This window comes from Salvelinus fontinalis, chromosome 37 (genome assembly GCF_029448725.1).
Source record: "Salvelinus fontinalis isolate EN_2023a chromosome 37, ASM2944872v1, whole genome shotgun sequence".
In the NCBI taxonomy this organism is placed as follows: domain Eukaryota; kingdom Metazoa; phylum Chordata; class Actinopteri; order Salmoniformes; family Salmonidae; genus Salvelinus; species Salvelinus fontinalis.
In genome coordinates, this window is record NC_074701.1 from 8,747,870 (window position 1) to 8,770,192 (window position 22,323).

General features: G+C 43.1%; 1 protein-coding gene across 3 annotated transcripts in view; it reads left to right on the forward strand.

Annotated features, from left to right (window-relative positions):
• The first annotated feature begins 1,788 nt into the window (after nucleotides 1-1,788).
• LOC129836073 (protein O-GlcNAcase-like) overlaps nucleotides 1,789-22,323 on the forward strand; it is a 35,373-nt gene continuing 14,838 nt past the window's right edge. Inside the window, exons 1-12 of one of the 3 annotated variants that reach the window (XM_055901841.1) lie at nucleotides 1,789-2,472; nucleotides 3,563-3,614; nucleotides 3,814-3,911; nucleotides 6,777-6,907; nucleotides 11,740-11,911; nucleotides 12,238-12,336; nucleotides 12,471-12,755; nucleotides 13,513-13,671; nucleotides 13,924-14,102; nucleotides 14,353-14,607; nucleotides 16,724-16,927; nucleotides 22,078-22,252. In XM_055901841.1, the coding sequence (XP_055757816.1) occupies nucleotides 2,301-2,472; nucleotides 3,563-3,614; nucleotides 3,814-3,911; nucleotides 6,777-6,907; nucleotides 11,740-11,911; nucleotides 12,238-12,336; nucleotides 12,471-12,755; nucleotides 13,513-13,671; nucleotides 13,924-14,102; nucleotides 14,353-14,607; nucleotides 16,724-16,927; nucleotides 22,078-22,252 (1,981 nt within the window). In that variant the 5' untranslated portion in view covers nucleotides 1,789-2,300. Of the gene's footprint in view, nucleotides 2,473-3,562; nucleotides 3,615-3,813; nucleotides 3,912-6,776; nucleotides 6,908-11,739; nucleotides 11,912-12,237; nucleotides 12,337-12,470; nucleotides 12,756-13,512; nucleotides 13,672-13,923; nucleotides 14,103-14,352; nucleotides 14,608-16,723; nucleotides 16,928-22,077; nucleotides 22,253-22,323 lie in introns of those variants that run through there. The other 2 variants (XM_055901842.1, XM_055901843.1) reach the window with 2 other exon arrangements.

The following is a 22,323-nucleotide window of genomic DNA, read 5'->3' on the forward strand; positions in this document are numbered from 1 at the left end:
CTGTACATAGCCCATCTGTAAATAGCCCATCCAACTACCTCATCCCCATACTGTATTTATTTATTTTTCTCCTTTGCACCCCAGTATCTCTACTTGCACATTCATCTTCTGCACATCTATCACTTTTAGTGTTTAATTGCTATATCGTAATTACCTCGCCACTATGGCCTATTTTATTGCCTTACCTCATTTGCACACACTGTATATATACATTTTTCTACTGTATTATTGACTGTATGTTTGTTTATTCCATGTGTAACTCTGTGTTGTTGTATGTGTCGAACTGCTTTGCTTTATCTTGGCCAGGTCGCAGTTGTAAATGAGAACTGGTTCTCAACTAGCCTACCTGGTTAAATAGAGGTGAAAAAAAAAATTGTGAAATATAAACAACGCGGGCAGGTCTTCATTGCCAACGATAGCAAAGTAGGCATTGTGACGTAGAACAGTAAACTGGGAATAGAACGTTCAGGAAGGCGAGTTGGTGCCACGGTGCTCAATAGAACTAATAGGAGCTGGCAGGATGCCTTCAAGACTATGGCAGGCAGCTGGGACATATGGTAATATTATGAAACTGGGCTCCACGGCGGATGCAATTAACTCGTTTTTATCAGAACAAAAACATTGTTAAAAATGTCATGTGTCCAGCCTACCACAGGTACATTCAGATCGACGTCGTAGGGGTTGGTGTTCAAAACATTGTTTGTTGTAAAAACTGCCTCAAATTATTGTGACAGCCTCGTACTGAACATATGCATTATGTTGATCGATTTTAGTATTTCGTGCCGTTCTGTCAGTCAAATTATCAAGCGCTCAACTAAAAGTACCACAATTCGCCTCCCGCCACTAGCATGCGCTAGCGTCGCGCGAATGTTGCCGGAAATAGAAACACAAATTGCATGTAACTCGCGGCGATCACTGACGTTCCAAGGCGAATAGTTTATTTTTCTTATTTTTTTAAATAATAATAATACAAAAATCAACTTACATTGCTACATCAAACATGTCTAGCAAACCAAACACAGGTATTAACAATACTCAAACATACAAAAAATAAAAATAAAATAATACAAAAAATAAACAATTTAAGTGCAATTATATCCACTTAGAAAATATCTTATTATAATGATTCATGAAGATGTTATTCTTGTTGTTATTCACTAGGGTTAATGTTTTAATAAGATAATTAAATTCAATCAGAAAAATTGGTAATTTTGGTATAGAATTTTGGAATCTTTGTTTGTGTATAAAGTATTTGGCAACAATAATAAAAAAAATTACAATCATTTCAGTGGTTTTGTTATCATTGCAATAGTAACATATATATTTTATGTTAAAAATATAGGCAGTGTTCATAATGGTAAATAAGTACTTTGCAAGGTTTTCCCAAAATTCTGACACAAATTTACATTCAAAGAACAAGTGAGACAGATTCTCACCTTATTTTTCACAAAAAACGCAGATATCATCAATAGCCACAAATTTGGAAATCATAGAATTACATGGATATACCTTATGTTAAATTTTGAAGTGCACTTCCTTAACTTTGTTTGGTATACAGTATTTGTAAGGCCTTAACCATGCATTTTCCCAGACAATGTCAGGAATAAGCATGTTCCAGAAAAACTTTCCTCTCGGTGTAAGTTGGTTTTGTGAATGAAGAATTTGTCTTATATATTTATTACAACAATATCTCTCAAGTAAGCCCACGCCTTCCAATCTGAGTTCTGAATAAACTTTGTGATCAAGGCGAATAGTGTTTTGCCACTAATGTCTGGTGGCGACTAGTTTGATCCAGTCTCCTGAACATGCGCAGTCGGTGTAAACAGGAAGAATCTGCGGAAACTAGGGCTAATCTAAAAGACTAGTAGAGATATTCACAGGAACAAATATATACTTTATTAATCGTAAATGTATTTTTTGTTGTTGCGCACAAGTATGTCAACAAATATGCAATATGACATAATATTATTCTAAATTAAGTATTTTTGCACAGCGGAAGGCAGCATTGCTAGCAACGTTAGCCAACGAGCAAGCTAACGTTACCTATTCATATTTTGACAGATTGGTAACTGAAGCTAGCTAACATCTAGCTGTCGTTTCGTTTTACTAGAAACTTGTTTGCGTGAATCTAATTTGGACGGACAAGTCGAACAATATTTATTGTGTTCTGCGGCCTGTGAGCATATCCTCCAATTCCTCGCTATCACCGGAGTTTCAGATCAGATTCCCCTCTGGTTCAATTTTTTTTCTTCCTCTCAACCCTGTCTGGTGCTAGCTACGAGAACAGACCGTCTGTAGAAATGGTTCAGAAAGACACACCGGTGGTGGATACGTCTCAAGCGGAGACTGAAGCGAGCCCATGTTCGGGGCCATCTAAGGCTGGTTCCGAAGCATCTGGCCTCGTGGAAGAACCGATAAACATAGAGGTGGAGCTGTCGGGCCGCAGGAAATTCATCAGTGGAGTCGTGGAGGGTGAGCAGAACATATAACGTTATTGATAAATTACGTTGTTTTGTTGTAGTTACTGTCTTTGTTTTTGATGCATACAGGATTTGCAGACTAGTCAAATGAGAGTGGCATACTCATTTGCCAGCCAGCCAACCATTACTTTTACAGCTGAGCTTGATACGTTTTAGAGAATAATTGTGATTATTCCGGACGTGTCATTAACTCTGTATTGTACTATTAACAATTGTTCAAGTTCGATGACCCATCTGTATGAATTATGGATGTCGTTATGTTTAATCCGATCAGCATAGTTAAATGGATTCTGAAAAAGCTTGATGTAACGTTAGCACCCTTGCCTGGTAACCCTACATTGAATAGCATTGAATTCTATGTGGGGCAGAAATGAGCGTTTGACTCAGGAAAAACTCCTCTCACAAGCATGTCAATGGCACACTCCCATAAAATTCGATACGTCTGTGGCATTGTGTTGTGACAAAACAGCACACTTTAAAGTGGCCTTTTGTTGTCCCCACCTGTGTAGTAATCATGTTGTTTAATCAGCTTCTTCATACGCCACACCTGTCTGGTTGATGGATTATCTTGGCAAAGGATAAATGCTCACTTACAGGGATGTAAACACATTTGTTCACGTAATTTGAGACACATTTTTTGTGCATATAGAACATTTCAGGGATCTTTTATTTCAGCACATAAAACATGGGGCCAACACTTTACATGTTGCATTTATGTTTTTGTTGAGTATATAATTGTACACTTTTCAAAGCGCCGGTAGTTACTTCAGATTTCTATCACCTGAATCATGTGCACTAGATACAAATACTTGCTGAGCTCGTGCACGTGTTTACATGGTTCTGCGCATGCTTCAGGTGAATGCATTACCAGCGCTTTGAAAAGTTGATGTTATAATACTTTCCTGTGGATATATTGTCTCACATTCCTACCGCCAAAAGGACCAGCGGCACTGTCTTCATGGCAAACGCGTGGCAGCTGAACCTACAAAGCCAGGGTAATAGATGGGGGTGGATGTCTGCAGACCTGAAATGTTTGCTATGTGTGTTTAAAACTGACTGTTTGACTTTTTTTTTTTCAACAGGCTTCTACGGCCGGCCATGGACAATGGAACAAAGGAAAGAGCTGTTCAGGAGGTAATGTAATGGTTGTGTACAGCAGGCTGGCGTATGGTGTTGACTAGTGCTCTATCATAATGGAGTCAGTGAATGTACAGTAATTTTCAATGTCATTGGAAATGTGTTCAATGAACGTTGTCAATATGTTCTGTGATAAACAAAGCAAAACGTGTAACACAAAGCCTGTGTTAATCACAATATGTGTTGGGTTCCCCAGACAGCAGAAATGGGGCTTGAACACATACCTCTACGCTCCTAAAGATGACTACAAGCACAGGATGTTCTGGAGAGAGATGTACTCAGTAGAAGAAGCAGGTGAGCTTGTCTCATCATGGGTTGAAATGATTCCTGTCACATATACCTACATATAAAAGTGCACAGGTGTTGCTGTTTGTGCTTGTTGCGATAGGTTTATTTTCTGATGAATGAGCTTACTCTGAAATGCATCAGCATTAAAGGGATCTTGCGTGGGGTTTTGGGGTGGAATAAGCTAGCTACAACAACAATTCCAACAGAATACTACACAGAATACTTTGTAGAGATTAATGGTCAAATACCAATCGGATTCATCTCATTGTTTATTTCAAGTACATATATATATTTTTTTGAACCGCCTGATCTTCATTGGCCTATATACGGTATACAAAAGTATGTGGATTTGGCTATTTAAGCCACAAAATCGAGGGCACGGCCATGCAATCTCCATTGACAAACATTAGCAGTAGAATGGCCTTACCGAAGAGCTCAGTGACTTTCAATGTGGCACCGTCATAGGATGCCACCTTTCTAACAAGTCAGTCTGTCAAATTTCTGCCCCGCTAAAGCTGCCCCGGTCAACTGTAAGTGCTGTTATTCTGAAGTGGAAACGTCTAAGGCTCAGCCGCAAAATGGTAGGCCACACAAGAAAGGGACCGCCAAGTGCAAAAGTTTAGGATGTAAAAATTGTCTGTCCTTGGTTGCGACACACACTACCGCGTTCCAAGCTGCCTCTGGAAGCAACATCAGCACAAGAACTGTTCGGGGGCTTCATGAAATGGGTTTTCATGGCCGAGCAGCCGCACACAAGCCTAAGATCACCAAGCGCAATGCTAAGCGTAGGCTGGAGGGGTGTAAAGCTCGCCGTCATTGGACTATGGAGCAGTGGAAACACGTTCTCTGGATTGATGAATCACGCTTCACCATTTGGCAGTCCGATGGGATAATCTGGGTTTGGCGGATGCCAAGAGAGGGCCGCCCACCAAAACTCACTGACCAGGCAAGGAGGGCGTTAATCAGACCGGCAGCAAAGAGACCAAAGAAAACCCTGAAGGAGCTGCAAAGCTCCACAGTGGAGATTGCAGTATCTGTCCATAGGACCACTTTAAACCGTACACTCCACTGAAATGGGCTTCACGGAAGAGTGGCCAGAAAAAGCCATTGCTTAAAGAAAAGAATAAGCGAACATGTTTGGTGTTCGCCAAAAGGCACGTGGGAGACTCCCCAAACAAATGGAAGAAGGTACTCTGGTCAGATGAGACTAAAATTGGGCTTTTTGGTCATCAAGGAAAACGCTATGTCTGGCGCAAACCCAACACCTCTCATCACCCCGAGAACAACATCCCCACAGTGAAGCATGGTGGTGGCAGCATCATGCTGTGCGGATGTTTTTCATCGGCAGGGACTGGGAAACTGGTCAGAATTGAAGGAATGATGGATGGCGCTAAATACAGGGAAATTCTTGAGGGAAACCTGTTTCAGTCTTCCAGAGATTTGAGACTGGGATGGAGGTTCACCTTCCAGCAGGACAATGATCCTAAGTGTTGTTTAACACTTTTTTGCTTACTACAGGATTCCATATGTGTTATTTCATAGTAGAAAATAGTAAAAAATTAAGAAAAACCCTTGAATGAGTTGGCGTGTCAACTTTTGACTTGTATTGTGTGTGTATATATGTGTATATTTATCATTATATATAATTAGATTTTTTTGCTGATACGGAATTAAGAAAAACACAGGATATGATGAGATGATAAGTTGGCTTTATTCATAGTGCCAAATATATTTTTCTAAAACAACTGGAGGACTAGGTATGATGGAACTACTGCTGAATGCCCCCTCACTCAGTGTCGCCACAGTAACCGACTGTGTCGTGTTCAGGAGTCGCTCTGCCCCCGTAGCCGCCCGCGCCCGGCAATCCCACAATGCCTTTCTCCAGGCCGGTCGCCTGCCTTGGTGGAAGATGCTGGGAGATGGTGACATCACCTGTCCAGAATCAGACTCCGTCCACAAAGACCACCCGCTGGAGGCAGAGTTTAACTCTCTGTATTTAGGAGGAAGATGACAACGTTGTTCCACAACAGTATTGTAACGTTATTATAACATTGTCATAGGGCTGTTGTAATAATGTCATTATGACGTCAAACCTCCCGGGCGACCTCCCGGGTGGCGCAGTGGTCTAGGGCACTGTATCGCAGTGCTAGCTGCACCACCAGAGTCTCTGGGTTCGCGCCCAGGCTCTGTCGCAGCCGGCCGCAACCGGGAGGTCCGTGGGGCGACGCACAATTAGCATAGCGTCGTCCGAGTTAGGGAGGGTTTGGCCGGTAGGGATATCCTTGTCTCAGTATGTAAAATGTAATAAAATGTATGCACTCTACTGTAAGTCGCTCTGGATAAGAGTGTCTGCTAAATGACTAAAATGTAATGTAAATGTAAATGTAATGTTGGTCTTCACTGTCTTATGTGGACAATGGCTTCACTCCTGCTGATATTCACTCGTGTGTTCTTCTCTTGACGTCACTTTTCCGAACGCTTTCCATCACGACTTCGGTCAAATTCAGAGTAAATATTTCTCCCAAAATACAAATGTAATGTTATGTCATTTTGGGACTTTTAGTTGGATGAAACAAATCAGAATGTTTTTTAACAGTAACCTAATTCTGCAATCTTCCCTTAAATTTTTTAAAAGGGAATTAAGTTGCCTCCTTGAACATTCTCAGAGCATTTCAGTTTTACATTTCTAGGTCTGAGCATCCCTTCAGCAATTCATAACATATTTTAAATATATATATATAAACAAACTGTCTCACATATTTCACATCAATACAAAGTGTGTGTGAGTGAGTGGCACATTGAATAGTAAAATAAAAAAAGGCATTGTTGTGAAATAGTATCTATAACAACTAATGCATCTCTCTCTCATAGAACAGCTGATTACCCTGATCAGTGCTGCAAAGGAGTATGGGATTGAGTTCATCTATGCCATCTCCCCGGGCCTCGACATCACCTTCTCCAACCAGAAAGAAGTGTCCACACTCAAAAGGAAACTCGACCAGGTAACACAAACCGGTTTTTAAAAATGCATCCCTCCTTCCCTTTCAGACAATGCACTAAAACCACTGCTAATGTGCTGATTGAGATGTTGGGATTGGGTTGGAGGAGAACTGTCTTGCTAATGACGATCATCTTTCATCACGGTCAAGCACATAGGCCTATAGTCTTACATCCTTGACTGAGCACGTAGCCCCTCTAGTAATTGAATATGGTAGACTATGTTATAAACCTTCCAAGTTCCAGGAAGGGATGACAATTCCAGCCATATTGGTCAGGGAGAAATTCTAACCAGTTTAAATTGGAATGAAGGGCTGTAGAGGCATAATCATGATTTTACATATGCATGAAAATAGAAGTAAGGCGTGATATATCAGAAATTGTGTCATATAATTATGGTCAACCTAAAATATTGTCGTACTTTTATTTGTCACATGTGCCGAATACAACAGGTGTAGACCTTACCGTGAAATGCCTACTAACAAGTCCCTAACCAACAATGCAGTTCAAGAACCAGCGAGCAGAGATAAGGGGGGACTTTACCTAGCAGGGTCTTGTAGATGACCTGGAGCCAGTGGGTTTGGCGACGATTATGAAGCGAGGGCCAGCCAACGAGAGCATACAGATCGCAGTGGTGGGTAGTATATGGGGCTTTGGGGACAAACGGATGGCACTGTGATAGACTGCATCCAATTTATTGAGTAGGGTATTGGAGGCTATTTTGTAAATGACATCGCCGAAGTCGAGGATCGGTAGGAGAGTCAGTTTTACAAGGGTATGTTTGGCAGCATGAGTGACGGGTGCTTTGTTGCGAAATAGGAAGCCAATTCTAGATGTAACTTTGGATTGGAGATGTTTGATGTGAGTCTGGAAGGAGAGTTTACAATCTAGGACACCTAGGTATTTGTAGTTGTCCACATATTCTAAGTCAGAACCGTCCAGAGTAGTGATGTTGGACGGGCGGACAGTTGCAGGCAGCGATCGGTTGAAGAGCATGCATTTAGTTTTACTTGTATTTAAGAGCAATTGGAGGCCACGGAAGGAGAGTTGTATGGCATTAAAGCTCGTCTGGAGGTTAGTTAGCACAGTGTCCAAAGAAGGGCCAGAAGTATACAGAATGGTGTCGTCTGCGTAGAGGTGGATCAGAGACTCACCAGCAGCAAGATCATTGATGTATACAGAGAAGAGAGTCGGTCCAAGAATTGAACCCTGTGGCACCCCCATAGAGACTGCCAGAGGCCCGGACAACAGGCCCTCCGATTTGACACACTGAACTCTATCAGAGAAGTTGTTGGTGAACCAGGCGAGGCAATCATTTGAGAAACCAAGGCTATCGAGTCTGCCGATGAGGATGTGGTGATTGACAGAGTTGAAAGCCTTGGCCAGGTCAATGAATACGGCTGCACAGTATTGTTTCTGAGCGTGGCTGAGGTGCACCCATGACCAGCTCTGAAACCAGATTGCATAGCGGAGAAGGTATGGTGGGATTCGAAATGGTCGGTAATCTGTTTGTTGACTTGTCTTTCGAAGACCTTAGAAAGGCAGGGTAGGATAGATAGAGGTCTATAGCAGTTTGGGTCAAGAGTTTCCCCCCTTTTTGAAGAGGGGGATGACCGCAGCTGCTTTCCAATCTTTGGGAATCTCAGACGACACGAAAGAGAGGTTGAACAGGCTAGTAATAGGGGTTGCAACAATTTCGGCAGATAATTTTAGAAAGAAAGGGTCCAGATTGTCTAGCCCAGCTGATTTGTAGGGGTCCAGATTTTGCAGCTCTTTCAGAACATCAGCTGCAGTGCTGTTGACCGGGTTAGGGGTAGCCAGGTGGAAAGCATGGCCAGCCGTAGAAAAATGTTTATTGAAATTCTCAATCATAGTGGATTTATCGGTGGTGACAGTGTTTCCTATCCTCAGTGCAGTGGGCAGCTGGGAGGAGGTGTTCTTATTCTCCATGGACTTTACAGTGCCCCAGAACTTTTTTGAGTTTGTGTTGCAGGAAGCAAATTTCTGCTTGAAAAAGCTAGCGTTGTCTTTTCTAACTGCCTGTGTATATTGGTTTCTAGCTTCCCTGAAAAGTTGCATATCACGGGGGCTGTTCGATGCTAATGCAGAACGCCATAGGATGTTTTTGTGTTGGTTAAGGGCAGTCAGGTCTGGAGAGAACCAAGGGATATATCTGTTTCTGGTTCGAAATTTCTTGAATGGGGCATGCTTATTATTTAAGATGGTGAGGAAGGCATTTAAAAAATTAAAATAACCAGGCATCCTCTACTGATGGGATGAGATCAATATCCTTCCAGGATACCCCGGCCAGGTCGATTAGAAAGGCCTGCTCGCTTAAGTGTTTCAGGGAGCGTTTGACAGTGATGAGTGGAGGTCGTTTGACTGCTGACCCATTACAGATGCAGGCAATGAGGTAGTGATCGCTGAGATCTTGGTTGAAAACAGCAGAGGTGTATTTAGAGGGCAAGTTGGTTAGGATGATATCTATGAGGGTGCCCGTGTTTACGGCTTTGGGGTGGTACCTGGTAGGTTCATTGATCATTTGTGTGAGATTGAGGGCATCAAGCTTAGATTGTAGGATGGCTGGGGTGTTAAGCATGTTCCAGTTTAGGTCGCCTAGCAGCACGAGCTCTGAAGATAGATGGGGAGCAATCAGTTCACATAGATGCTATGCATAGATAATAAATGCATATGCACAGATAATAAACAGAGAGTAGTAGCAGTGTAAAAGCAAAGGGGGGGTCCAATGTAAATAGTCCGGGTGGCCGTTTGATTAATTGTTCAGCAGTCTTATAGCTATATATGTCCTGGATGGCAGGAAGCGTGGCTCCAGTGATGTTTGGCCGTACGCGCTACCCTCTGTAGTGCCTTACTGACGGATGCCAAGCAGTTGCCATACCAGGCGGTGATGCAACCGGTCGGGATGCTCTTGATGGTGCAGCTGTATAACTTTTTGAGGATCTGGGGACCCATGCCAAATCTTTTCAGTCTCCTGAGGGGGAAAAGCTGTTGTCGTGCCCTCTTCACGACTGTCTTGGTGTGTTTGGACCATGATAGTTTGTTGAGGATGTGGACATGCTGCCACCAAGGAACATATCTCTCGACCCACTCCTACAGCCCCGTCGATGTTATTGGGAGTCAGTTCGACCCTCCTTTTCCCGTAGTCCACGATCATCTCCTTTGTCTTGCTCGCATTGAGGGAGAGGTTGTTGTCCTGGCACCACACTGTCAGGTCTCTGACCTCCTTCCTATAGGCTGTCTCATAGTTGTCGGTGATCAGGCCTACCACTGTTGTCGTCAGCAAACTTAATGATGGTGTTGGAGTTGTGGGTGAGCAGGGAGTGCAGGAGGGGACTAAGCATGCACCCCTGAGGGGCCCCGGTTTTGAGGATTAGTGTGGCAGATGTGTTGTTGCCTACCCTTACCACCTGGGGGCGGCCCATCAGGAAGTCCAGGATCCAGTTGCAGAGGGAGGTATTTAGTCCCAGGGTCCTTAGCTTAGTGATGAGCTTTGTGGGTGCTATGGTGTTGAATGCTGAGCTGTGGTCAATGAACAGCATTCTCACATAGGTGTTTTATTTTTGTCCAGGGGAGTGTGGAGTGTGATTGAGATTGCATCATCTGTGGATCTGTTGGGGCGGTATGCGAATTGGAGTGGGTCTAGGGTTTCTGGGATGATGGTATTGATGTGAGCCATGACCAGGCCAAGCATTTCATGGCTACCGACGGGAGTGCTGCTGGGCGGTAATCATTCTGGCAGGTTACCTTTGCATTCTTGGGCACAGGGACTATGGTGGTCTGCTTGAAACATCTCGGTTTACAGACTCGGTCAGGGAGCAGTTGAAAATATCAGTGAAGGCACTTGCTAGTTGGTCTGCGCATGTTCTGAGTACGCTCCCTGGTAATCCGTCTGGTCCGCGGCCTTGTGAAACCTAGCCGGTTCTTTGATATCTGTGTGGTCGTTCAGCCATGACTCGGTGAAACATAAGATCTTACAGTTTTTAATGTCCCGTTTGTAGGATAGTCTCGACTATAGATCATTGAGGTTGTTTTCCAGTGATTGCACCTTGGCCAATAGAACCGAAGGTAATGGCGATTTACTCACTCGCCTACGAATCCTAACAAGGCACCCCGACCTTCTCCCTCTGTATCTCCGCATTTTCTTCCCGCTAATGATTGGGTTATGGGCCTGGTCTCCGGAAAGCAGTATATCCTTCGCGTAGGACTCAGCAACTTTATGTACAAAATAAGTTACAAACAATGTGGAAAAAACTAACAAAATAGAAAAGTTGGTTAGGAGCCTGTAAATCAGCAGCCTGCGGTGTAATATATAGTTATCAATACAGGTTTTATAGCACATTTTCTGTATATATTGCCTCTAAAATATGTAAACCGATCATAAATGTCTACATTTGTGTTTTCTTGGAAAGCGGTGAGTGCTTTTTATATGATACAATGTCAGTACTTGTTGCAAATGTACAACTTGTAAAAATCCTATCATCAACTGATTTCGTCCAGTTTTTGGTTTGTTTGAGTGGAATGTTAGCATATTGCCAGTTAATTTGAATTTTTGGGGGAATTATTTTTCTAGGACTGACTGGCTAGCTAGCTAACAAACATACAGTGCAAATACATTCATTATTTTACACTATCTTATCACTGAACTGGCAAACCATGATTGACCCACTCCTTAACCAAAATGGCCGACCATTATATCATCATACGGTTCATGTCCATTCTAATTCCTAATTCTATGACCTCTACATCCTTGACTGTCTGCACTTACTCATTTACTGCAGCCTTAACACATCGTCTCATAATTAATGCTCTCGCTCAGGTGACTCACTTTGGCTGCAAGTCATTTGCCTTACTGTTTGACGACATTGACCACAACATGTGCCCCGCCGACAAGGAAGTGTTCAGCTCCTTCGCCCATGCCCAGGTGTCCATCACCAACGAGATCTTTCAGTACCTGGGAGAACCTGAGACCTTTCTCTTCTGCCCCACAGGTAACATACATACATACATACATACATACATACATACATACATACATACATACATACATACATACATACATACATACATGCATACACATGTTTTGCAATCGAAAACAAAAACAAGCATTTCTTAGTTTATATAGTATCTCCCGGTTTCCCTCCTTTTCGGAATGGCTTCTTCGGTTCCGTGCCGACTGAACACGACCCTGGATAACCTGTATCTGTGTATCGACGTGCCCTGTATTTATGTATGTAACTGAAATTTGGTCCGGATTCATAGTTGACGGAAGATATAGGTTCTATGTATGTTTTTCTTTGTGTTTTTACTAAACCAGAGTACTGTGGAACATTCTGCTACCCCAATGTTGCCCAGTCCCCCTACCTGCACACAGTAGGAGAGAAGCTGCTGCCTGGTATTGAAGTGCTGTGGACAGGTACAGGAGATCGGAAACAAATTCAAATTACACATGTTTTGGCACTCACTTGTCAACCTTAAACACTTAACAGACCTTGTAACATACTTAATAACTTTTATGACTCCTAGATATATCTGAAATGATGTTTCCAGGTCCTAAGGTGGTATCGAAAGACATCACAGTGGAATCAATAGAGGAGGTCTCTAAGATCCTGAAGAGAGCTCCGGTAATCTGGGACAACATCCATGCCAACGACTACGACCAGAAGCGTCTGTTCCTGGGGCCGTACAAGGGGCGCTCCACGGAGCTCATCCCCCGCCTCAAGGGGGTTCTCACCAACCCCAACTGTGAGTTCGAGTCCAACTTCGTAGCCATCCACACCCTGGCCACCTGGTACAAGTCCAACATGAACGGAGTGCGCAAGGATGTCGCCATGAGTAAGTCTGATTTAGACTTTCGTTTTAATCCCACAATTGAATTCATTTGTCAGTTCTGGAACTTTCTGGTACAGTGAAATTAGTCTGACTGGGGTGGACTTTATTTATTTATTCACTTTAATAGGTGTATTTTTTTCAGCGACATTATGTTCTGCAATTTGCCAGATTTAACCTAAAAGGCAAATGTCTTAAAGCAGGGTTGTACAGCTTTAGTCCTCAAGGACTGCTGTGTGTGTTGGTATTTATTGTTGTCCTGAACTGGTGTGTTATTGCCAATTAGTGACAATAACTGATCAATGAAGCTCCGCAGAGAAACCAAGAGTCGCAGGACAGCAGTAACCCATGTAGTCACCCCTGTCTTAAAGGTGTATGGTCTTTAGCACTGTTATGCATTGTTAATCCACGTGTCTATTTGGAGGCCAAGTGAATGTTTGTTTTGGTGTTTATAGAGTAGAGTAGGGTCACTGACAGTGTCACGCGAGGTACACACAATGGCTGCCCCGCAAAGTCTCATGTCTGTAGGTGTTTTAGAGTGACACAAAAAAAATATGTTCTCGAAAGAGCACAGCATTCTGTCCATTCAGATTACATGGCTTTCAGTTCCGTCCAGTCACATGAGTGATTTCTCCAATAGAGGAAGGGAAGGAGGCACTTTCGCAGTATTCAATCAGGCCTGTACATTACACCTTGTTATGGTATCTGTATTTATCCCCGTCCTTCCTTCCCCTTCTCTCCCCTTCCTTCCTCCCTCTCTCAGCGGATGGAGAGGACAGTACTGTGTCTATCCAGATCAGGCTGGAAAATGAGGGCAGTGATGAGGAGTTGGAGACAGACATGTTGTACAGCCCTCAGCTGGCCCTGAAACTGGCCCTCACAGAGTGGCTGGGGGAGTTTTTAGTGCCTCACCAGTACAACAGTAAGCACCGTGACCTACCTATCATCTCGCGTATAACACCCGTGTATGTATTTCTGTTGCCTTCATACTGTATCATTTGGAGCAGTGGTAAATGTCTCTCAAATCCACCACTGAATTTTAAACACTTGTCAATCATCCATTAAAGCTAGACATTATATATTTTTCTAGTATGTTGATATTTGTTATTAAAGCCGTTATATATTTGTCGTGTATAGCATGTTGACATTTTCTCCGTTCTTGTCTCCTCTCCAGGTCGCCAGGTACCCCATAGCGGAGCTAAGAGTTCAGCTATTAACGTGTCATCACTAGGCGCCTCCTCCCTCTGCGCTGGTACTACAGTGTTCCAGCAGCCCATCATGGCCCCCACAGGTGCCCCCGACCCCAACAATCACCCCATGGCCAAGAGTCTGCAACAACAAGAGGTGGGGGAGGTAGTTACTGATTTAACTTAGATAGATATTAGATAGATAGAACATGAAGTATGCAATGCACATCCAATGGCTTTGAGTTCATTTCCCTTGTTTGTCTGTGTTGTCACTGAAGTCTCACATTAGTCTACAAAAAAACCTGATTTTCATTACAACTGATCGACAGCAAACACGCAATAGAATGAAAAGATCCCCGCGGGATCACGAAGATGGTGAGGCGATAACTTGTTTTCTGGACGTTTCTGTTGTTCAGGTGGATGTTGAGAAGAAGGAGTCTGACGAAGAGCCCATGGAGATGGTTGTGGAGAAACCGTATGAGACGGACCCAGAGCCAGACCCTGTAGCCGAGGCTGAAACTGAGACCAAGAACAGCCTGGTCCTTTTTGACAAGATGGCGGAGGAGCTGAAGCCCATGGACACAGACAGGGAGGTCCTAGTTCCCGAGTCCAAGTCTCCAGAGGAGGACATTGACATGGCCCCCATGCAGACAGACGAACAGCTCAAACAGGTAAGACGTTTGTGTGTGTGTGTCAGACCCGGGTTCGTATACATGTGTATTTAATTGATTATTTGTTATTTAAATTTCTTATGTTCTGTGTATTTGAGTATTTTCAATGATTTATTTTCAAATAATGTGGCCCTAATCAACTACTTCTATTGGAATTTGAAAAGTATTTCAGTGTTTTCAAAACAATTCCTATAAATAGTCTGTTTATTTCCAAATACATTATGGGAGTAGTGTTGTCACGACACCAACATTTTACTATTTACTAACGTTTTCTAAACGTTCTGCGCATGTGCTATGCAAAAACCTGTCACGGAAATACACACTTCTACTCAATTCAACACATTTTAATTCAACTTCACATTGTATATAGTATAATGGCGTATTTGCTCATATTTACAAAGGACTACCTGTGATTTGGCTGGAGGAATGGGAGGAAGGGATATACAGTGCCTTCGGAAAGTATTCAGACCTCTTGACTTTTCCCACATTTTATTAGGTTACATACAGCCTTACTCTAAAATTGATTACATTGTTTTTTCCCCCTCATCAATCTACACACAATATACATGTTTGCTCATTTTTTAAAAATATATCACATTTACATAAGTATTCAGACCCTTTACTCAGTATTTTGTTGAAGCACCTTTAGCAGCGATTACAGCCTCGAGTCTTCTTGGTTATGACAGTACAAGCTTGGCACACCTGTATTTGGGGAGTTTCTCCCATTCTTCTCTGCAGATCCTCTCAAGCTCTGTCAGGTTGGATGAGGACTGTCGCTGCACAGCTATTTTCAGGTGTCCAGAGATGTTTGATCGGGTTCAAGTCTGGGCTCTGGCTGGGCCACTCAAGGACATTGAGACTTGTCCTGAAACCCCTCCTACATTGTCCTGGTTGTGTGCTTAGGGTTGTTGTCCTGTTGGAAGGTAAACCTTCACCCCCAGTCTGAGATCATGAGTGCTCTGTAGCAGGTTTTCATTAAGGATCTCTCTGTACTTTGCTCTGTTCCTCTTTGCCTCGATCCTGACTAGTATCCCAGTTCCTGCTGCTGGAAAACATCCCCACATGATACTGCCACCACCATGGTGCCAGGTTTCCTCCAGACGTGACGCTTGGCATTCAGGCCAAAGAGTTGAATCTTGGTTTCATCAGACCAGAGAATCTTGTTTCTCATTGTCTGAGAGTCCAAGCAGGCTGTCATGTGCCTTTGTACTGAGGAGTTGCTTCCGCATGGCCACTCTACCATAAAGGCCTGATTGGTGGAGTGCTGCAGATATTGCTTCTGGATGGTTCTCCAATCTCTACAGAGGAACTCTAGAGCTCTGTCAGTGACCATCGGATTCTTGGTCACCTCCCTGACCAAGACCCTTATCCCCCGATTGTTCAGTTTGGCCGGGCGGCCAGCTCTAGGAAGAGTCTTGGTGGTTCCAAACGTCTTCCATTTAAGAATGATGGAGGCCACTGTGTTCTTGGGGACCTTCAATGCTGCAGAAATGTTTTGGTAACCTTCCTCAGATCTGTGGCTCAACACAATCATGTCTCGGGGCTCTACGGACAATTCCTTCGACCTCATGGCTTGGTTTTTGGTCTGACATGCACTGTCAACTGTAGGATCTTATATAGACAGGTGTGTGCCTTTCCAAATCATGTCCAATCAATTGAATTTACCACAGGTGGACTCCAATCAAATTGTAGAAACATCTCAATAATGATCAATGGAAACAGGATGCACCTGTCCTCAATTTCATGTCTCATTGCAAAGTGTATGAATACTTATGCAAATAAGGTATTTCTGTATTTTTTTTAAATAATTAGCAAACATTTCTAAAAACCTGTTTTCATTTTGTGTGTAGATTGCTGAGGATTTTTTTTAAATATTTTTTTTTAATAAGGCTGTAAACGAGCAAAATGTGGAAATAGTCAATCAGTCTAAATACTTTCCGAGGGCACTGTACATACAAATGTCTTTGAAGGTAATTGAAATACCCCAAATTGTATTTGAACCCAGGTCTTGTGTGTGTGTGTGTCCGTCAATTACATACAAAGCTACTCAGATTATCCAAAGTGACTTACAATTAAATTATGTATGTTTAAACAATTACATTTGTTTGTCTTTCAGGATGTTTTTGTGCTTGGTCCCAATGAGAAGGTATTGTACACTGCAGAGTCTCTTTCTTTGGAGGACCTGACCCTGCTGGCTGAGCTCTTCTACCTGCCCTATGAGTACGGACCCAAGGCCCTGCACATGCTCAAGGAGTTCAATTGGCTACGGGCTAACTGCAGCACCGTCGGTGTCGACTGCAAGGACAAGGAGCCAGAGAAGGTAGATTGGGGGGGGGGTACTTAGTCATTTTCACAACTGAATCCATTCAACCCGAAATGTGTCTTCCGCATTTAACTCATAAAAGTCTTAAGCCGTGTCTAAGCCGAGGGAGGGAGGGGTTCTACTAAGCTATATGGAATTGTTTTAAGAGTGTCATACCAAGGATCGTTTTGCTGTTTGATTTTGAATTTAAGACCCCTTGAAGTATCAATATATATATATATTTTTTATGTAAATTATTTTTGGCCTTCTATTAGCCAGTACAAACGCATTGAATAACAGATTTGCTACATGGAAAAACAATTAGTACGAGTTTGAAGTGTCTGTTCTATATCTGAGAGATATAAGAAAGATCAGGAAACATTTGTTATTTATTAAATTTTTTGGGCACTAAACAGTATCTTATTTATTTATCTATATTTTTGGGGGTACCGGGGGCAATGGTTCCCTCTGCGCGGTAGTCCCAAGGAAGCTGCGCAGAGAAGCACGAGATTGAACTTCAATCAACTTTCTAGAGTATTCCCTGTTATTTAACTCTATCAATGTTTCCCTTTACTGTTGAAATTGTGATCGAATCAATGCAATATTAGCCACTTTCAATGCAACGTACCGAAACAAGGTTTTGATGTTGGCAGAATGCATAGGAGTAGGATTATTTTGCATTTACAGGCATGAGTAAGACCTTTAAACAGGTCAACCTTCACAAGGCTGTAGAGCCAGACGGATTAACAGGACATGTACTGCGAGCATGCTCAGACCAACTGGCAAGTGTCTTCACTGATATTTTCAGGCTCTCCCTGTCCGAGTCTGTAATACCAACATGTTTTAAGCAGACCACCATAGTCCCTGTGCCCAAGAACAGTAAGGTAACTAGATAATCTTGTTTCTAATGGTCTGAAAGTCTTTAGGTGTCTTTTGGCAAACTCCAAGCAGGCTGTCGTGCCTTTTACTGAGGAGTGGCTTCCGTCTGGCCACTCTACCATATAGGCCTGATTTGGTGGAGTGCTGCATAGGTTGTTGTTGTCCTTCTGGAAGGTTCTCCCATCTCCACTCCATAGATAAACTCTGGAGTTCTGTCAGTGACCATCCGGTTATTTGTCAGTTCCCTGACCAAGATCCTTATCCCCCGATTGCTCAGTTTGGTCGGGTGGCTCTAGGAATAGTCTTGGTTACAAACTTCTTCCATTTAAGAATGATGGAGGCCACTGTGTTCTTGTGGTCCTTTTATGTTTTGGTACCTTGCCCCAGATGTGTGCCTCGACACAATCCTGTCTCAGGGCTCTACGGACAATTCCTTCGACCTCATGGCTTGGTTTTTGCTCTGACATGTTCTGTCAACTGTGGGACCTTGTATAGACAGGCGTGTGCCTTTCCAAATCATGTCCAGTCAATTGAATTTACCACAGGATGGTCAATAGAAACAGGATGCACCAGAGCTCAATGTCGAGTCTCATAGCAAAGGATCTGAATACTTCTGTAAATAAGGTATTTCTGTTTGAAACCCCTGTTTTCACGTTGACATAAAACATTTTTTACATTTACTTTTATTTAACTAGGCAAATCAGTTAAGAACAAATTCTTATTTACAATGACTGACTACCACAGCCAAACCTGGATGACGCTGTGCCAATTGTTCGCCGCCCTATGGGACTCCCAATCACGGACGGATGTGATACAGCCTGGTCATTATGGTGTATTGTGTGTAGATTGAGGAACATTTTTATTTAATACATTTCAGAATAAGGCTGTAACGTAACAAACTGTGGGAAAAGTCAAGGTGTCTGAATACTTTCCGAATGCGCTCTATGGCTAAGTGCTATTCACATTAAATTGGAATGTTTTTACAGCCTGAGCGGTCGTGAGCATGCGCTTGTTTTTGATAACATAGCGAGAGCTACTTGTAGCGACTTGTGTAAAGTGTTCATATTCTCTGCTAGTTAGTGAGTTATTATCCTAGTTCTAGTTAATTTGTAGTCAGCAATGGGGAAGTGATTGCTTCCTACAAGAGCACAGAACGTTAGCATTTCTAAACATCTTTGAAAAGCGAGTCAGGTCAAGCTTTTTTTTTGTCTTAAAGGGGCAGTGTTGTATGTTGAGACGGGCTTGAATAAGCTAAGTAGCCAATAGGCAGAGGGTAGCATCATTTGTCGGATTCTCTGTAATAATGGTATGGGAATAATGAAGCCTTTTATTTTTTTTTAAGTCATTTGTTGCATTGAACAACACCATTTTCAGTCTCCTCCTTGTCTGAAGGACGAGTGGATATACCGGTTAATGTCAAGCCCTGCATGTTTTTTTCAAAATGATCATGGAATGTAGGGCTACACTGAACACCACACATTGGCAGCTACTGTCATCTTTTCTATCGTTCAGCTATTTCCATGTTAAAATGTTATGGGATGCATTTTCTCCATTGTTTTTGATGGTAGTCCCCTCCTGCTAGGCCTATTATGAACAAATAGCTACAGAAGCCTACTTGACCACTGTTAGTTTTAACTTAAAGCGAGTACAGCCTCAGTGTTCAGGGTAAACGCACACTGGAAGTTGCACAGATTTTTGTGCTCAGCAGACCTGAAATTTGCTTGGTGCCTTATAGAATGAGGCAACATTGACGGGGGGACCTTCAGACGAGTCTTGTGAGGCCTGTGGGTGTCCTAGAGCAAAACAACCAACATGTTCGGTTCTGACTTTGAATCTGTGGACAACTACAAATACCTAGGTGTCTGGTTAGACTGTAAACTCTCATTCCACTCATATTTAAGCATCTCCAATCCTGAATTAAATCTAGAATCGGCTTCCTATTTTGCAACAAAGCATCCGCCACTCATGCTGCCAAACATACCCTTGTAAAACTGACCATCCTACCGATCCTCGACTTCGGCGATGTCATTTACAAAATAGCCTCCAATACCCTACTCAATAAATTGGATGCAGTCTATCACAGTGCCATCCGTTTTGTCACCAAAGCACCATATACTACCCACCACTGCGACCTGTACGCTCTCGTTGGCTGGCCCTCGCTTCATACTTGTCGCCAAACCCACTGGCTCCAGGTCATCTACAAGTCTCTGCTAGGTAAAGCCCGCCTTATCTCAGCTCACTGGTCACCATAGTAGCACGCACCCGCAGCACGCGCTTAAGCAGGTATATCTCACTGGTCACCCCCAAAGCCAATTCTTCCTTTGGCCGCCTTTCCTTCCAGTTCTCTGCTGCCAATGACTGGAACAAACTGCAAAAATCACTGAAGCTGGAGACTCTTATCTCCCTCACTAGCTTTAAGCACCAGCTGTCAGAGCAGCTCACAGATTACTGCACCTGTACATAGCCCATCTGTAAATAGCCCACCCAACCACCCCGTCCCCATACTGTATTCATTTATTTATCTTGCTCCTTTGCACCCCAGGATCTCTACTTGCGCATTCATCTTCTGCACATCTAACATTCCAGTGTTTAATTGCTAAATTGTAATTACTTCACCACCATGGCCTATTTTATTGCCTTACCTCCCTTATCTCACCTCATTTGCACACTAACTGTATATTTTTTCTACTGTATTATTGACTATGTTTGTTTGTTACATGTGTAACTCTGTGTTGTTGAATGTGTCGCACTGCTTTGCTTTATCTTGGCCAGGTCGCAGTTGCAAATGAGAACTTGTTCTCAACTAGCCTACCTGGTTAAATAAAGGTGATATATATATATTTTTAAATGTTTGTGAGAGGTGTCACCTTTCTATAGAGGTGTCAATAGTTTGTAGGCCAAACCGTTCGGACGCTAAAGACGATTTTGTGAGAATACCGATTTTCAGGATGTCTCATGATCTGACAAACACGGCTCTCTAGCTCTGTCACCTTTTTCCCGTGGATGCCAAAAAAACATATCTCTAGCTTTAACTGACACTTTTATGGGGATTATTATTATTATTATGCTAATTAGATTTCAGAGGGTGCGCAGAACTGCAGATTATTCCACCGGCTCTGGGATTCGAACCAGCGCCCTTCCAATTACTGGCCCAACGCTTTTAACCTCCAGGCCACCCAGGTATTGGTAGAGAGGGAGATTCTATTTATGTTAATCTTGTTAGTCATTACATTTTTTTCTGATATTCAGAGCTGAAAAATATTCAGGGTTGATGGTGGTGACGACTGCGGTACAAAATGGTGTGTGGTATCCTGAGAGGTCTACCCCGGGGGGTGGTGATAGAAGGGAGGTACGTGCTGCAATGTTGGCCCCCTCTGCTGGGAGTACACGAGCCGGGCAACCCGACATGGATGGCTCCAAGTGGATGTAATTAGGGGAAAGTGCCAACCAGCTGTGGAGGCCACATAAAAGGAGCACTGTGGCACACCGCGGGAGAGACCGACACAGAACCAAAGCTGAGAAGAAGGACTGAGCCAAACCTACGTGATTTTCTTTGTTATGTTGATTTTATGGCCTGGTAAAGTTGTGTTTGCTGACTGAAACCTCCCGGTCTCTGTGTTAATCTCTGCACGCTCAACCCAACACCCCACGATTTACCACAGGTGGTTGTGTAGTATCTCTAAGCAGCCATTGAGATGTTTGTCTAAAACACCGAAACTTGATCCGTGCAGTGGCACACACGCTGGAAAGTCACCTCACAGAGATGACAGTTTTGTCATGTCGATACATTTAGTTCTGTCCAAGGCTGTGGATGGGTTCTGTCAGTGACCATGTGACCATTGGATATGTCTTTTAAAAGAGTCTCAACTGGCCCATGTTCATTAGTAGGACTAATGACAGTCATGTTACCAAGGTCACAGTTATAATTTTTCAAAACTTTAATTTTTTTAATATTTTTTTTTATCTCCACTCCGGACTGGAGACAACTGCATGTGTCATCTTTTTTAAAGCCCGGAGGTCCCGTCGTCAGTCAGCTGTTCCTTCCACATCACAAAATTCTAAAACTTCCTAGTTTTTCCTCGTCGTGTCTATATCGGCTGTTCTACCTTAACCAGGCTTACTTTGCTGCTTTTGGGTAAAGTTTATCGACTTTGAAATGAAATTGAAGGTTCTTTTATTTTCATGGCGGTCTTCATCCATAATCGTCGATTACACAGTTAAACAAAAATCATCATAGCCCCTTCTGTTATGTGCGCTGATGAACACCACCCTGTTTCGTGTCCCCCCAGGTAGTGGAGTGGCAGTCCCGGGCGGAGAGGTTTGAGGAGATGTGTTGCTCGGTCATCCAGATGTTCACCAGGCTGTCGAACTCAGCCAACCGCACCATCCTCTATGACCTCTACCCCTACATCTGGGACATCAAGAGCATCATGTCCATGGTCAAGTCCTTTGTCCAGTGGCTAGGTACGCATGGACACACACACTCTATCACAAACACACACACACACACACACAACGAATAGGTACGTACGGTA